Below are 16,781 nucleotides of genomic sequence, written 5' to 3'. Positions count from 1 at the left end.
TCTGCCCAGTGTTTCTTCAATGGGACAACAATTCTGATAGAAGAAATGAAACTGAGCACGTTTTTTTCAAGATGTCAATGCTACATGTAACATACCCCAAACTTCAAGCAATGTAGAGTAATGTTTAGTAACCTTTTCAGGTCTGCCACTGTTACTTCACATTATTTCAGTAACTGAGTACAGGAATCGCTTACAATTAACTTCCCCACACTGTAACTTCCATGCTCACCATGAATACCCACTAACACCAAGTGCCACCTGCCTTCCCTGAGAAGTGGTCCTTGCACACTTTCAGCCCAAAGAAACTATGCCACCTAATAAGAACACAGAAATTACAAGATATGAAAAGACCAGGTTTATCTAATTTGCTTTTTACCATTCAGCTAGTCACACAGTTAAACGATAATGGAATTGTTACCTAGTCATAGCAATCAACCTCTATCGACTAGTCTACTAATGTGACTGCATGACACATGTTCATGTCTCATACTCACTGTGGAGTATATTGTATAATTAAAGCAATTACACACATCGATGCCTAAGTTTCCAGGCAGAATGGGCTCACTCCTCCAGGATTGATAGGCTATAGGGTAGGTTAGACAGACCATGGTACAGGGTTTTCCACATTTTGTTGGCACCATTAGCTCTCCTCTCATTCCAAGCGGTTGCCATGGTGGTGAGCTGGAAGTGGAACAGTGTGCTGAACCTCCAAGTGACAATACATCCTGTTCCCCTCCCACCTTTCTCGTCTAGATGTTTCTTCAAACTATCATTGTCAGGGCTCTTACTTGTGCCTCATCAGCAATAAGGCCCATTCCATTAAGGAGCACTTTGATGTTGTCATCACATCTCATTCTGGGATGGTGGTGATTGTTCCTGCAGGGTCAGACTTATGGTGGCTAAAGAAGTGTCCATACCAGAGAAGTTGGTAATGATCCAGGACAGCAGTGGATGTTTAATCAGGGTGTGGACAATTTCATTTCAGATTTTGCCCTGAGCCCATAGATTCACCTGTTCACCGTCTTGCAATGTACTCACATTTGAGCCATATTTAAATGTGTATATCAGCAATGCTTGGTAGAGCCATACTTTGAGACTGCAACTGACATTTGATTTCCACATATAGGACGAGTTCATCACAGAGTTCACAAGAGCAGTTGCAGTCAGGAAAACAGTTCACAATGGAGGAAATCATTCCAGGAAGTAAGTAGTGTCACTGGTTCATTGTCTTGGATGGATAGCCATCTATTATGCAGATAGCTGGAATGATGCGGTGTTCCAGTGATTAAAAGTTCATTTTGTTCCAGATGGCCTGAAGATCAAGTTAAGGTGTATTTTGATCATAGGATCTTTCATCAAACCTTAGCGAACTGAAATGTTAACTTTTTCCCGCCACAGATGCTGCCTGAGTTCCTCACCTCCATCCATCTATCAGATCTAATACATCCAACTGATTACTGGTGTTACATTTGAAAATTTCTGCATATTTATGGGATTTCTAAATATCTAAATGATATTGAACAGAAAGAAAGCCAGTCAGTTCCAATCTAGAGAGAAACCTTCCCAACAACAGAAAGAAAAACCTTTGAGTCAGCTTCAGGGTATCGACAACCAACTTTGGCTCTAATTTCCTTCAGCTTATACCAACAATAAAATCTTGAGGTTTCAGGGTCAAAATCCTGGAACTCCCTCCCTAACAGCACAGGGACTGTGGTGGTTCAAGAAGGCAGCTCACCACCAGCTTCTCAAGGGCAATTAGGGATGGGCAATAAATGCTGGCCTAGCTAGCGCTGCCCACATCCCATGAATGGATTAAGAAAAAAGGTCTTAAAGGAATAATTCAGGCTCCATAGCTGCCATTTTAGCAGCAGAATGATACATTAGGCTCTAAATAGTAGCGGGAACAGGAGTGGTCTATCCTGCCTTCAAGCCTGTGCCACTATTCAATTTGGTTAATGGATGATCTATAACTCAATTCCATTTGCTCAATATCGCTCTTACCTAACAAAAATCTACTGATCTCAGCTCTGAAAGTTTCATTCAGCCCTCAGCATCCACAGCCTTTTGGAGGAGGGAGATCCAGATTTCCAGTAATCTTTGTATGGAACCTTGCTCCCATTTTTCACTCCTGAATTACCTAGCTCTAATTTTAAGATTATGCCTCCTTGTCCTGGATTCTCCCACTGGAGTAGTTTCTTGGCATTAACCTTATTAAATCCCTTTATTATTTTAAACAACTTGATTAGTTAACCCCTCAACCTTCTAAACATAACGGAACACAAGCCAAGTTCATGCACTCTGTCCTCATAAAATAGCATGTGAATAATTTTCAATTTAGGTATGGGCAGAAAACTCAACCACAGGATTGTTATGGTGCAGGAGGAGGCCATTGTGCCTGCACCAACTCTCTGAATGAACAATTCACCTAGTGCTGCACCCTAGCCTTCTCCCCATAACCCTGCACACTCTTTTCAGATAATAATTTAATTCCCTTTTGAATGCTTTGATTGAACCTGCCTCCACCACACTCTCAGGCAGTGCATTCCAGACCCTAGCCACTCACTGCATGAAAGAATTTTTCCTCATTTCAATTTTATTTCTTTTATTAATTACTTTAAATCTGTGCCTTCTCGCTCTCAATCCTCTCACTTGTGGGAACAGTTTCACCCTATCTACTCTGGCCAGACCTCTCATTATTTTGAAATCCTCCTTCAAATCTCCTCTCAACCTTCTCTTCTTTAAGGAAAATAGTCTCCTAACTTTTCAAATCTATCATCATAACTGAAGTTCCTCATCCCTGGATCCATTCTCATGAATCTTTTCTGCACCCTCTTGAATGTCTTCACATCCTTCCTTAAGTGCCGTGTCCAGAACTGGACGCAATACTCCAGCTGTGGCCAAACTAGTGATTTATTCAAGTTCAACATAACCTCCTTACTCTTGTACTTCATGCCCCTTTTAATAAAGCCCAGAATACTGTATGCTTTATTAACTGCTCTCTGAACCTGCCCTGCCACCTTCAAATAAACATCCAGGTCCCTCTGCAATTACATTCCCTTTCAGAGTGGTACCCTTTATTTTGTATTGTCTCTCCATGTTCTTCCTACCAGAATGAATCACTTCACATTTCTCCATTGAACTTCATGTGCCACCTGTCCACCCATTCCACCAACTTGTCTCTGTCCTTTTGAAGTTCTACACTATCCTCCTCACAACACTTCCAAATTTTGTAATACCTGCTAATTTTGAAATCGTACCCTGTACACCAAGGTCTAGATCATTAATATATATCAGGAAAAGCAAGAGTCCAAACACTGACCCCTAGGGAACTCCACTACAAACCTTCCTATAGCACGAAAACATCCATTAACCAACACTTTGTTTCCTGTCGCTCAGCCAATTCAGGATCCATGTTGCTACTGTCCCTTTTATTCCATGAACTATAACCTTACTCGCTAGACTATTATGGGGCATAGTATGAAATACTTTTTAGAAGTCCATGTACGCCACATCAACACCATTGTCCTCATTAACCCTCTCTGTTACATCTTCAGCACATTAGTTAAACATGATTTCCCCTTAAAACTGCTTTGAATTAGCCCCTTGTTGGACACTTAGCCTATAAAGTAGCTCATTATAACACCCATTTGATTCTCCTTCCTATAGGTATCAATGGATCAGAGAACCATGCAAGATAAATGGGGCATGCTGTAAAATGGGTGGCAGATTCATAATTACAGTCTCCTGCCTATGTCTATCCATTAATCTTACATACCTTGAGTAATGTCAATGGGTAATCCACTAGTGACTTGTTTATCAGTGTTGATCTGGTTACAAAAGTTCCCAATATAATGTGATGTGATTACTATATCACTGGATAGTCAGATAAAATTCACTCCACAGTTCCATTAAAATGCAGTCATCCATTCCAAAGATCTGTAATGGGCCAAGGTTAATACAGTAGCCTCAAGTAACGCAACACTGCCTCACTTCCACGGCTTTCCATTTTTCACACAAGCAAGTTCAAGCAGGAAGCATTTTTAATGAAAACATCAGTCCATGTCAGAATGTAGGTACATGGTTAAAAATTGGCAAGTATGATTATAAACCCCACTCAAATCATGTAGAGCCATGCCGAGATTACCAAAACAGAGTATTCACAAGGAATGTTCAGGAAGAGCCAAGCACAGTACAGCTCGGAATTAACACTGCTCCCAGCATGGAGTGTAGCTGGGCCAGAATACAGATCATAGAACGAGGCACATGTGAAAGTGACTGGAAAATTGAAAACCCTGAAAATTGAGAGTTCAATCAAGCGAGACTTCACTTCAGGAGTGGAATCTTGCAAACTTGAGAGCTTATCTATTTTTACATCTAAATCAGTACACATGGGAGGGAAGAATAAACTCTACAAACACTAAAAACAAAAAACTAGACTAGATTTGAGGAGGAATTTTAAAATGTAATAACATGTAATATAAGTTCAAGATCAAATTTTAATCAATGTACTGTAAATATATTCTTTATAAACAAACTTCATAGTTCAAGGAACTGTTACTCACCTACAGTATCACAGGGTTCATCTTTATGAACACAAAAATCGGTCCTGCAAATAAAGGGGAAGAGGGAATAACTTTCTGGAGATAAATCTTTCACACATCTTTGACACAACTAAACAACTGGACAGCTTTAGTCCACAATGGATATTGATACTTGTTAAATGAAGAATTGAAACCATATCAAACACAATGGTCTCGTTAAAGTTAATCTCAGTGTTGTCAGTCTGGATGTTAGCAGGCCACGTGGGCACCTATTGGCTGGCAGGTGGTAGTGGGCGGTGCAGGGGATCCTGCTAACTGCTTGAGCTGCCTTTTGACCATCCTCTCGTTTTGGTTCCCGGTGATATAAACAACTCAAATCCAGCCTCCCAAATAGCTGGAAAAAAAACCTTTCAAAGCAGCTTTCCCAGAGATGCATTTTAAAGTACAAGACAGATCTGTAACTGAACTGAAAGGTAGTGGAAAAAGCAACTTACCATGGAATCTGCACTACCCACCATAATATCATCCCTCAAAAACCTTACACCAACTTGCATTTATACAACTTTAATGTAATAAAACACCTGATACAGAACACAGCAATAACCTCAGCAAGAGGACAAATGCAAGTGTCATGCAAATATTACAAACACGGGCTCAGATAGCGGGATACTGTGTGGGTGTTAGTGGAGTAGGGTGCAGGATTGGGTGCGGACTGTATAATGCAATATCACCTCTTGCGTGTGTCCTGCAAACTGCTCTACAAGGATGAAATATATAGTAAAAGTAAAATATAGGAAAAGCAAAATAAAAAAGGATTTTTGTGACTAGATTTTTATTCAATTTTATTTTGAACTCTCAGTAAAATGGTGACTCCAAACATCCACCAATTTTATTCTAATATCTATGGAAGACAGGTAAGTCACTGGGGGTCGTGGCGCCAGTCACTTACAGCGTGAGTGCCTCAGAGATTAATTTTGTCAAGTATTTTCTTAAATAGGCCGAAGGCTTTCTCTGTGTTTCCAGGGGTTTGGACATCAATGGGCTTTGAGAGAGATGGAGTGTGCCAGGTCAAAACAGATGTGACAAACCAACTGGTCTTTTCACAGCCATACATTGGCTATTCTAAGCCTTACAGTGCAAATCATAATAAATATGGATTTAGCTAAAAATAAAACTAAAGCAGGGAGACAGATTCCCAGTTCAAAAGGGAGCAGTACTTTTGGGTTTCCAAGAGACATTCGAGGTGCCACATAAAAGGTTACTGCACAAGATGAGAGCTGAGGTGTTGGTGATGATATAACAGCACGGATAGAGGATTGGCTAACAAACAGGAAACAAAGAATCAGGGTAAATGATAAAAGCAAAATACTGCAGATGCTGGAAATCTGAAATAAAAACAGAAAATGCTGGAAAAACTCAGCAGGGCTGACAGCATCGGTGGAGAGAGAAACAGAGTTAACGTTTCAAGTCCGTATGCCAATTCCTTAGAGCAAATAATACAAAGGTGGTCTCAGGTAGTGGGATGTTGTGTGGCTGTTAGGCTGTCAGGATAAATCGATCGTTATCATGCTGGCAAACTGTAACTAATGGAGTACCACAGGGATCATTGCTGAGGCCTCAACTATTTGTGATCTATGCTAATGACTTAAATGAAGGGACGGACTATATTATAGCCAAACTTGCTGATGATACAAAGATAGATAGGAAAGTAGGTTCCAAGGATAGAAAGAGTCTGCAGAGGAATACAGATAGGTTAAATGAGTGGTCAAAAATTGGCAGATGGAGTACAATGTGAAAAAATGTCACGGCAGCTTTGATAGGAAGAAAAACAGAACTTTATTTAAAGGGAGAGAGACAGAATCTGGGTGTTCTAGTACATGAATCGCAAAAAGTTAACATGCAGGTACAGCAAATAATTAGGCAGTCAAAGTGAATAAAAGCAAATACTGCGAATGCTGGAAATCGGAAATAAAAACAGAAAATGCTGGAAAAACTCAGCGGATCGAGCAGCATCTGTGGAGAAAAAAATGGAGTTAATATTTTAAGTCTATATGACTCTTCTTCAGGACTGAAGACATTTAGATATGTGATGGGTTTTTAGGTGTTGAAAAATGGGGGGGTTGGTCAGGGAGAACAAAAGGGAAGGTTAATGATAGGTTAGAGGGCAGGAGAGATTAAATGACAAATATGTCATGGAACAAAAGGCAAAGGGAGTGGTAATGGTTGTAGGAACATAGGAACAGGAGTAGGCCATTCAAGCTGTCGAGCCTGCTCCACCATTCAATTACATTATTGCTGATTATCCACCTCAACACCATTTTCCCGCACTATCTCCATATCCCTTCATGTCATTAGTCTCCAGAAGTCTATGATTTCTGTTTTGAACATGCTCAATCATTGAGCTTCCACAGCCCTCTGGGGTACAGAGTTCCAAAGATTCAGCACCAACGTAGTAAAGAAACAAAGCATGGGTCCAGAGTAAGTGTAAATGACAGAATAAATGACAGCTATGCCTGAAAGCAAAAACACGAAAAGACCACATAGACTGGCACTTGGCAAAAAGAAATCAAAATGGAGGGCAGATTTCATGGTCTGAAGTTGTTGAACTCAAAGTTGGGTCCAGAGGGTATAAAATGCCAAATCGGAAGATGAAGTGCTATTCCTCAAGCTTGCGTTGTGCTTCATAGGAACATTGTAGCAGGCCAAGGGCAGAAATGTGAGCATGAAAGCAAGGTAGTGAATTAAAATGGTAAACAATCAGAAGATCGGTGTCGTGCTTGCAGGCTGAGCAGTTTGGGTCTTGGACAGTAAGAGAGGAGGCGAAAGGGCAGATGTTACACCTCCTGCGATTCATTATTTCCAGGTGAAGCAGTGCTTTACTGTACTTCTTTCAATTTATTGTATTCACTGCTCACGATGTGGTCTCCTCTACATTAGGGAGACCAAATGCAGACTGGGTGACCACTTGGTGGAACACCTCCATTCCGTTTTAAACTTTATTTGTCACTTATTAGCCCTCTGCAAACCCTAATGAGCTCCTTTTGATGATCTGAGCTGCCTCCTCAGAGTTCACAATCTCCTAGATTTCTTTCACAAGCAAATTTAAGGCAATTCATGAAAACTACAAATCCGGGTCTCAGTACTGTCACCGGAACAATCCATTCACCTCCTCACACCATCCTGTATCCCAGTGCAATTGTAGCCTTCCATTTGCCCAGTCTCTAATTCATATTTTAGGCTAAGTTCCTCAACCCAGCATCTCTAGTAGGATTTCATACTGGAAGGGAATGCAGGTCAAAGGTTGTGGACCCAATCTCCAGTCTGCACCTCTTTCAAGGACTTCTCACACAAAGCATGTGGAGTCAGAGAGGAACCCCTCATGTGTGATACCCACAGGTCATCTCTGTGGTACTATACTAAAGCCCTTTGGAGGTTCAGGAACACAATTTATATTGCTTCCTGTTGCAGTGCACAGTTATGATATTATAAATGTTTGGAAACGCTGTTTCAAAATGGCTCCAAGCCACTAGACTAGAACTATCGATTTCAGACTGGGTCTTCTCTTATTAGAGGACAAAAGACTATCCTTAATTTAATTCTGGTTCACTGGGGTCTCATCCAGGACATAACAAAGTTTTGTTGACGTCTCATTGTAAACATGTAAAATGTGCCTTGACCAAGACAGGATCTAAGAACCCATCAAGTTCACTAAATGTCCTTTAGGGAAAGAAATCTGCCATCTTTACCTGGTCTGGCCTAAATGTGGATGTAAGCCCACAAAATGTGGTTGACTCTTAATGGACTTCTGAAACGATGTGGCAAGCCACTTGGTTCAAGGGCAGTTAGGAATAGGCAACAAATGTTGGCCTTGCCAGTGACGCCCATATCCTATGAAAGAATAAATTTTAAAAACCACAGGTGGGAGAAGGGCCGTTTGAAATATCAATACCTTATTTGTGTTAGTAACTTTAGGCAGAATTGTCCCAGAGAAGTGTGGTAGCGGGCAGGAAAAACGACATTTTACCCGCCGGCCACAATGGCAGCTTCTCACGCCATATCACCCCAATCCCGCGGCATTCATTATACATTCCTGGGAAACATGCCATTTCCATGGCAGGTGGCTCTCATTCACCCACCACGACGTCACCTCGCCGCTTCATCACACCAGGCACCATGTTTAAAGTGCAGCCACGTGCACACCTCACGGTCTTGACTGCTGCAAGGAAGAATTGGCCCCGAAAGGCAAAACTACTGCAGCCCCCAAGTTTAATGATGCGCCCTTCAAGCACCTTTTGGATGCAGTGGATGCCCAATGTGATGTCCTCTACCCCCGCTCCGGACAAAGGGTGGGCAGCAACATCACCAATCCAGCTTGGGAGGCAATAGCAATCAGTGTTAACACCTTCCAAAAGAGGACAGCCACCCAGTGCTGCATGAGAATGAATGATCACCTCCATTCTGCCAAGGTAAGTCACTCTTTTCTTTACTCTCAACTCACACACTCACAAACCCATCACTTATCCACAGGAATCTCACACCTCAAGGGCCAACATCACTAACACTCACACACACCCTCAAATCTTCTTCAAACTCATAGCCGCTGGTGTTCACATCCTCAACCTGTCCAAGGCTCCATTCACCACACACACATTCCACGAGTGCTCTCACACTCTCCATCTGTTTTCGAGCAGGAGAAGCCTGCGCACATCAGCAGGGAGCAATCCCACATTAGGCCCCTCATGCACACTGAGGAGTGTGCCATCGTGCTGACTGGTGAGGATGTGGTCTGTGTCTGCGGTGATGGTGAGCTCGGCGGCAAAGATGCTCTCACGAGGGTCCTACACCAATCATCCCTCTCTCAACACAACTGAGAGTGCTCTCTCTCCTGCTTTTGACTCTGCTGCCATGCGCTAATTATCTCTACTTTGGTTCACAGGGAGCTCTGCCAAGCGACCGACACCCTCAGTCAGCCAGTCCCTCAGCTCCATCCACGTCCTCACCTCCAGCCAAGAGGACACCTCCTCCACTGAAGAACTGAAAATAAGCAGCCTGGAAGACACATCACAGCGCTTACCCACACCCTCCACCAGCAAAAGATACATACCTTGGTGGGACCTAGATCTAGAGCAGGCTCGGGTTCATAACCTGGTGGTCATCGAATGGACACATGTCCGCAGTAGCAGGAGGCAGATTCAGCTGAGGTGCCCGGTACTTGGAGGACTGCTGGGGAAGAGGCATCTGTGAGGTCCAAGTCAGATGACGAACCTCTGGATTCGGCCTTCCAACTCATCCTGGGAAATCAGCAGAAGGTGGGGGAACATCGCCCAGAGCTGTTGGAAGCCCTCAGCAGAGTGGCAAGCAAGTCAGAGGAGTGCGTCTGCCTGCTCTGTGACGAAGTGGTCCCCACATGTGCGCATATAAAGGTCTCCATGGGGAGGATGGGGGATGCCATAGAGGCCCTGGTCCAGCAGAACGCAGAGAAGTGTGCAAACCTGCATTCCACTGCAGTGGCCATGGGGGAATTCCTGCAGTGGCAACGCGAGAGGGAAACAGGGCACCTCGATGTCCCTCTAGGTGCCCCTTCCCCTCAGGGGGTCAGGCCGGGGCCCCCCGGCACCCAAAGGGAGGAGCAGCTGGACACCCAGGGTCATCCACTCAGGAATCTCAGAGGCTGGCCTCTCCCTCTAAGCCCCTTTCCTGTGACCCCCTCAACCTTGTCCTCTGTCACCGCAGAGGGAGCAGCTGGCCCACAGGAGGACTGTCAGAGCAAACCAGGTCCCCCAAACCTCGGCTCTCCAGAGGACCCACGCCAAAGGCATCAGGGCTAACCATTGCGCAAGCTGTCTCCACCCCAGCTGGCAATTTCAGGGCAGCAACTAGGAACCTAAGGCGTTCAAAAGTTGAGAAGTTCTGATCACAGCTGGTTGCATGGGTGAACACATTTTGTCACTTTACAGTCTGGAAACATATGCACTTTCACTGAATAATGTGTAGTGGTGTCTTTCGGCTTTATTAACAGGCTTTGCAACTCCTCCTACTGCTTCCCACACCACCAGCTGCACACAGCCGGCCCACAAGTGATTCTGGAGGGAAAAGTGTGTGTGTGTGTGAGAGAGAGTGAGAAGGAGAGAGAGAGAGAGAGAGAGAGAGCGTGTGAGAGAGAGAGAGAGTGAGAGTGCGTGAGAGTGAGAGAGAGAGAGAGCGCATGAGATGGAGAGTGAGAGTGTGAGAATGTGAGAGAGAGAGAGTGTGAGAGAGTGTGAGTGTGTGAGAGTGTGAGGCAGGGCCTTTCGGAACATTGTGCCTCATGCAAGCACACTCTGCCTGCTGGGGTTCACTTTCAGTTGACCAGCTGAGCTGACCTGCATCTCCACACAGCCACTGATCACACTCCCATGCTGCACCTGATCTCGCCCACCACGACTCTCGCTTCACTTTCCGTTTAGCCAGCATGGTGGTAATATAATGTTTCTTTCGCTCCCCCATCCTTTTCCCTCCCTCAGTCACTCATTTACTTTCCCCCATCACTGTCGGCCCCCCCCACACGCCCCACCCCCTCCATCCCCTGCTGTGGCATCACCTTCCACATTCCCACCATAAGCTATCTTTTCTTTCGTGCACATCCCCTTCCCGAAAATCTCACCCCCATCCACATTAACCTCCTGGCCTCTTCCTTCCCACCCCCAGGATGGGAAGAAGCTAGGAAGACTTGCCTTCAAGTCCCCACGACCCACCCTTGCAGTCCTTTCTATCGATACCGTCAAACCCTCACCCTCCCAGCCCACCACCTCACTCTGCCCTCGGTCATTCTCATCATACCGCGTCCCACCCTCAATCCACTCTCCAGGACTCATCAGAATCTTTCCTTGTCAGAGACACAAACTCATCAGAGTCTTCCCTTGTCAGAGACACAAATTCATCAGAGTCTTCCCTTGCACGTTCACCTGGACATACCCCCCCCCTCTGGACTCCTTACCCCCTTGGAATCCCTTCCTCCCTTGGAACTCCCACCCCTGCCCCCCGTCACCTGGACTCCCCCCACCACCCCAGTCCTTCCTTAACAGTTTAAAGCAGCGAGAGGACAGCTGGGGTTTTTACAGTTTAAAACAGCGAAAGGACAGCTGGGGTTTTTTACAATTTAAAACAGCGAGAGGACAGTTGGGGTTTTTACAGTTTAAAACAGCGAGACGAGGGCTGGGAGCACACGGAGAGTGAGCCTGCGTGAGAAGGGCCGCGGTGGTGGGAGATAAACACTGGCAGCAGAGAGCCCCATCAACCTGCTTCTACCAATCAGGGCCGCATTGTGATGTCTCAGGAAAACAGGTAGGTGATTGGTGGGTATCTATTCTGTGTCTTTTGATTGGCCAAGTGATTTAAAGCAGGAGACGTTACTTACAGCTGAAGAGTACAGTTAAGAAATTCACTTCCAAAATATTTAACATCCAAATGAATTAATTAAATAGAAGAGAGATGACTGGGCAGGCAATGTCTTGCAGCTGTAGTTTGTGGGGCCCGGTGAATGCCAGTGCAAGCCACGGTGACCACATCTGCAGTAAGTGTTGGCTGCTTGAGGAACTTTGGCTCAGAGTTGATGAGCTCGAGTCCGAGCTGCAGACACTGTGGCAAATCAGGGAGGGGGAGAGTTACCTGGACACGGTGTTTCAGGAAGCAGTCACACCCCTTAGATTAATTTGGTCCATGGTCAGGGACAGCAGTGTGTGACTGCGAGTGAGGCAAGAATGGGGTTCCAGAATTTAGCTTTGGAGGAGCCTCAGCCAGTGCCCCTGACCAATAGGTACGAGGTTCTTGCTCCCGGTGTGGACGAGGACACAGACTGCAGTGAGGATGAGTGAACTGTCCACAGCACCGTGGTGCAGAGCGTTTTTCAAGTGGGGGGAACAAAGAGGAATGTATTAGTAATAGGGGACAGCATAGTTAGGGGAATAGATACTGTTCTCTGCAGCAAAGACAGAGGGTCACGAATGCTGTGTTGCCTACCTGGTGCCAAGGTTAAGGACATCTCTTCTGGGCTGGAGAGGAATTTGGAGTAGGAGAGGAAGGATCCCGTTGTCGCGGTCCACATAGGCACCAACAACATAGATAGTACTAGGAAAGAGGTTCTGCTGAGGGACTACGAGCAGCTTGGGGCTAAATTAAAAGGCAGAACCATAAAGATAATAATCTCTGGATTACTACCTGAGCCAAGTGCAAATTGGCATAGGGCAAATAAAATTAGAGAAGTAAATATGTGGCTCAAGGACTGGCGTGGGAGAAATGGGACCAATACTGGGGAAGGGGAGAGCTGTTCCGTTGGGAAGGGCTTCATTTGAACCATGCTGGGGCCAGTGTCCTGGCGAATCATATAACTAGGGTTGTAGATAGGACTTTAAACTAATTAGTTGGGAGGGAGGGTTCAGTTGAAGGGAAATTTAGAAAATCAAAAATAAATGAGAGAGCAGGGGTACAGGGTAGTGAAGAGGCAGGAAGGGGCAGAAAATATAAGCAGAGGAGTGCAGCAGAAATCAGAACCAGAATGAGTAACAATGGTAAAAAGTCAGAGCTTAAGGCTCTTTATCTGAATGCATGCAGCATTTGTAACAAAATTGATGAGTTGACGGCACAAATAGAAATAAATGGATATGACTTGATAGCCATTATAGAGATGTGGTTGCAGGGTGACTAAGACTGGGAACTCAATATTCTAGGGTATTTGACCTTCTGGAAAAATAGGCAAAAAGGAAAAGGAGGTGGGGTAGCTTTGTTACTAAAGGAAGGTGTCAGTGCAGTGGTGAGTATTGATATAGGTGTAATAGATCGTGATGTGGAATCAGTTTGGGTGGAAATAAGGAATAGCAAGGGGAAGAAGTCATAGGTGGGAGTAGTCTATAGGCTCCCGAAGAGTTGCCTCACTGTAGGATAAAGTATAAATTGGGAAATAATGGAGGTGTGTGAGAAGGGCCCTACAACTGTCATGGCAGATTTTAACCTGCATATTGACGGGACAAATCAAATTGGCTGGGGTAACATGGAAAATGAATCTGTATTGTGCATCAGGGATTGTTTCTTAGAGCAATATGTTGCAGAACCTACCTGGGGACAGGCGATTTTAGATCTAGTAATGTGTAATGAGGTAGGATTAATAAGAGATCTTGTAGTTAAGGATCCCATAGGGGGTAGCGATCACAACATGCTAGAACTTCAAATTCAGTTTGAGGGTGAGCAACTCCAATCTCAAACCAGTGTCCTCAACTTAAATAAGGGCAATTACAGAGGTATGAAGAAAGGGTTGTCTAAAGCGGACTGGGAAAATAGACTAAAGGGATGGTCAATGGATGAGCAGTGACAGACATTTAAGTAGATATTTCGTAACGCTCAGCAAAACTTTATCCTGGTCAAAAAGAAGGACTCAATGAGAAGGATGAACCACCCATGGTTAACAAAGGTGGTCAAGGAGAGTATCCAATCAAAAACGAAGGCATACAAAATGGCAAAATCTAGTGGTAGGCCAGAGGATTGGGAATTTTTTTTAAGAGCAAGCAGCGGATGAGTAAAAAGCTAATAAGGAGGGAGAAAATTGATTATGAAATTAAATTGGCAAGAAATATAAAAACAAACAGCAACAGATTCTATGGATATATTAAAAAAAAGAGTAGCTAAAGTGAGCATGGGACCTTGGAGGATGTGACTGAAGAACTGATAACATGGAACAGGGAAATGACAATAACTTAAACCAATATTTTGTGTTGGCCTTCACGGTGGAGGACACCATAAGCATTCCAAAGATATCAGATAAGCAAAGAGCTAATGGGAAGAAAGATCTTTTAATAGTCTCATCACGAGGGACAAAATATTTGAGAAACTAATGGGACTAAAGGCAGGCAAGTCACCAGCACCTGATGGCTTGCATCTAAAGCTTTTAAAGGAAGTGGCTGCAGATGTAGTGGAGGCACTGGTCGAAATGTTCAGAACTCATTGAATTCCGGGAGGGTCCCAGCAGATTGGAAAACTGCTAATGTGACGCCCCTGTTCAAGAAAGGAGGGAGACAAAAAGCAGGAAACTATAGGCTAGTCAGCCTAACATCTGTTGTTGGGAAAATGCTAGAGTCCATTATTAAGGAAGAAATAGCAGGACATTTAGAAAAGCTTAACGCAATCAAACAGAGTCAACGTGGTTTTGTGAAAGGGAAATCATGTTTGACAAATTTGCTAGAGCTCTTTGAGGATATAACAAGCAGAGTTGATAAAGGGGAGCTGGTGATGTAGTGTATTTGGATTTCCAGAAGGCATTCAATAAGGTGCCACATAAAAGGTTATTGCACATGACAAGAGCTCACAGTATTGGTGATGATGTCTTAGCATGGATTGAGAATTGATTAGCTCACAGAAGACAAAGAGTCGGGATTAATGGGTCCTTTTCAGGTTAGAAAGATGTGACTAGTGGAGTGCCACAAGGATCAGTCCTAGGGTCTCAATTATTCACTTTCTATATTAATGACGTAGAGGAGGGGGCAGAGTGTAATATATCCAAATTTGCTGACCATAAAAAAATAGGTGGAGGGCATGTCATGATGAGGACATAAGGAATCTGCAAGGGGATATAGACAAGTTGAGTGAGTGGGCAAAAACTTGGCAGATGGAGTTTAATGTACAAAAGCGTGAGGTCATGCACTTTGGTAGAAAAATCAAAAGGCAGACTATTATTTAAATTGAGAGAGACTCCAAAAAGTGCAGCACAGAAGGATCCGGGTGTTCTTGTGCATGAAGCACAAAAAATTAGCATGCAGGTGCAGCAAGTAACCAAGAGGGCAAATGGAATTTTGGCCTGTATTGCTATTTGGTTGGAGTTTAAGAATAGGGAAGTCTTGTTACAACTGTACAGGGTATTGGTGAGGCTGCACCTGGAGTACTGTGTACAGTTTTGGTCCCCGTATTTAAGAAAGGATATACTGGCATTGGAGGCAGTTCAAAAGAGATTCACCAGGCTGATTCCTGGATGAAGGGGTCAGTTTATCAAGAACAGCTAAACAGGTTAGATCCTTATTCATTGGAGTTTAGAAGAATGAGGAGGGATCTTATTGAAACGTACGAGATTCTGAGGGGGCTTGACAGGGTAGATGTTGAGAAGATGTTTCCACTAGTGGGGGAATCTTGATCTAGAGAACATAGTTACAGAATAAGGGGGAACTCATTTAAAACTGAGATGCGAAAGAATTTCTTCTCTCAGAGGGTATTGACTGTCTGGAATTCTCTAGCTCAGAGTTTTGGAGGCTAGATCACTGAAAGTATTTAAAGAGGAGGTAGATAGATTTTTGAAATATCGGGGAGTTGGGGCCTGGGTCAGATCAGCCATTATCTTACTGAATGGCGAGGCAGGCTTGAGAGACTGAATGGCCTACCCCTGCTCCTATTTCTTATGTTATTATGTTCCTTCTTGACTCCTTCAGACACTCATACTTCTTCTGCCATCCTTCCCCCTTCCCACCTCCTTCGTTCTTATTCCAGCTTTACTCCCTTCCCTCTCCACACTCCATCCCCTCTCTGCATCCTTCCCCCCTCCAAACTCCTTCCCTTACACATTCCACCCCCCTTACACCTACCTCCCCAGTTACCATCTTCTTCCCCATTATCCCCTCCTCACCCCATAGACCTTCCCCCCCACCCAGCCTTCCCCTGACATCGTCATTCCCCTCCTCACCCCCTGACAGCTTTGTTCCCCACCACAACCTCACCCTTCCTTGACACCTCTTCCTCTCCAAGCAGATCCTTGACCTTCCTCTCCCACCCTCTCAACCATCATCCATTGCGAGCAGACACTCAGTGGTGGCTTTCCAATTCCCACGAGCTGCTTCGCAGCAGAGCCATGTCTATGAGAAACCACCCAGCATGCCATGGACATTCCTCCAGGGTCCGGTTGCTGTCGGGCTCCAGCATCTTCTGCTCCTTGGATGACTGCAATGTGAGCAAGGTCCTGACGGTAAATCCCGACTTCTGCACATCACACTTATCAAGACATGTTCTGCACCGGCGTGCAATCACACCAACGTGGACGGATGATTCAGTGTGGGGGGATGATTCCGGCGGCTGGCCTGATAATCATATGTAGATGGATTACAATGAGGTTCCTGGTGTCCAATGGCAGGAAATGCAGCCCGCCATCAACAAGCTGAGTGGACAATCACAAATTGGTTTCACAACATCATGAAACTGATTTTTGGCCTTCTCGCCATATTGTCTGCTCCT

The 16,781-nt window shown here is 44.6% G+C and overlaps 1 protein-coding gene across 2 annotated transcripts in view; it reads right to left on the bottom strand.

Moving 5' to 3' along the window:
• adamts17 (ADAM metallopeptidase with thrombospondin type 1 motif, 17) overlaps window positions 1–16,781 on the bottom strand; it is a 591,331-nt gene that overhangs the window by 442,569 nt on the left and 131,981 nt on the right. For both annotated transcript variants that reach the window (XM_041175111.1, XM_041175112.1), the window contains exon 7: window positions 4,563–4,606. In XM_041175111.1, the coding sequence (XP_041031045.1) occupies window positions 4,563–4,606 (44 nt within the window). The remainder of the gene's footprint in view (window positions 1–4,562; window positions 4,607–16,781) is intronic.

Source organism: Carcharodon carcharias, chromosome 26 (genome assembly GCF_017639515.1).
Source record: "Carcharodon carcharias isolate sCarCar2 chromosome 26, sCarCar2.pri, whole genome shotgun sequence".
Lineage (NCBI taxonomy): Eukaryota > Metazoa > Chordata > Chondrichthyes > Lamniformes > Lamnidae > Carcharodon > Carcharodon carcharias.
This window is presented reverse-complemented; position numbering and strand designations above follow the sequence as displayed.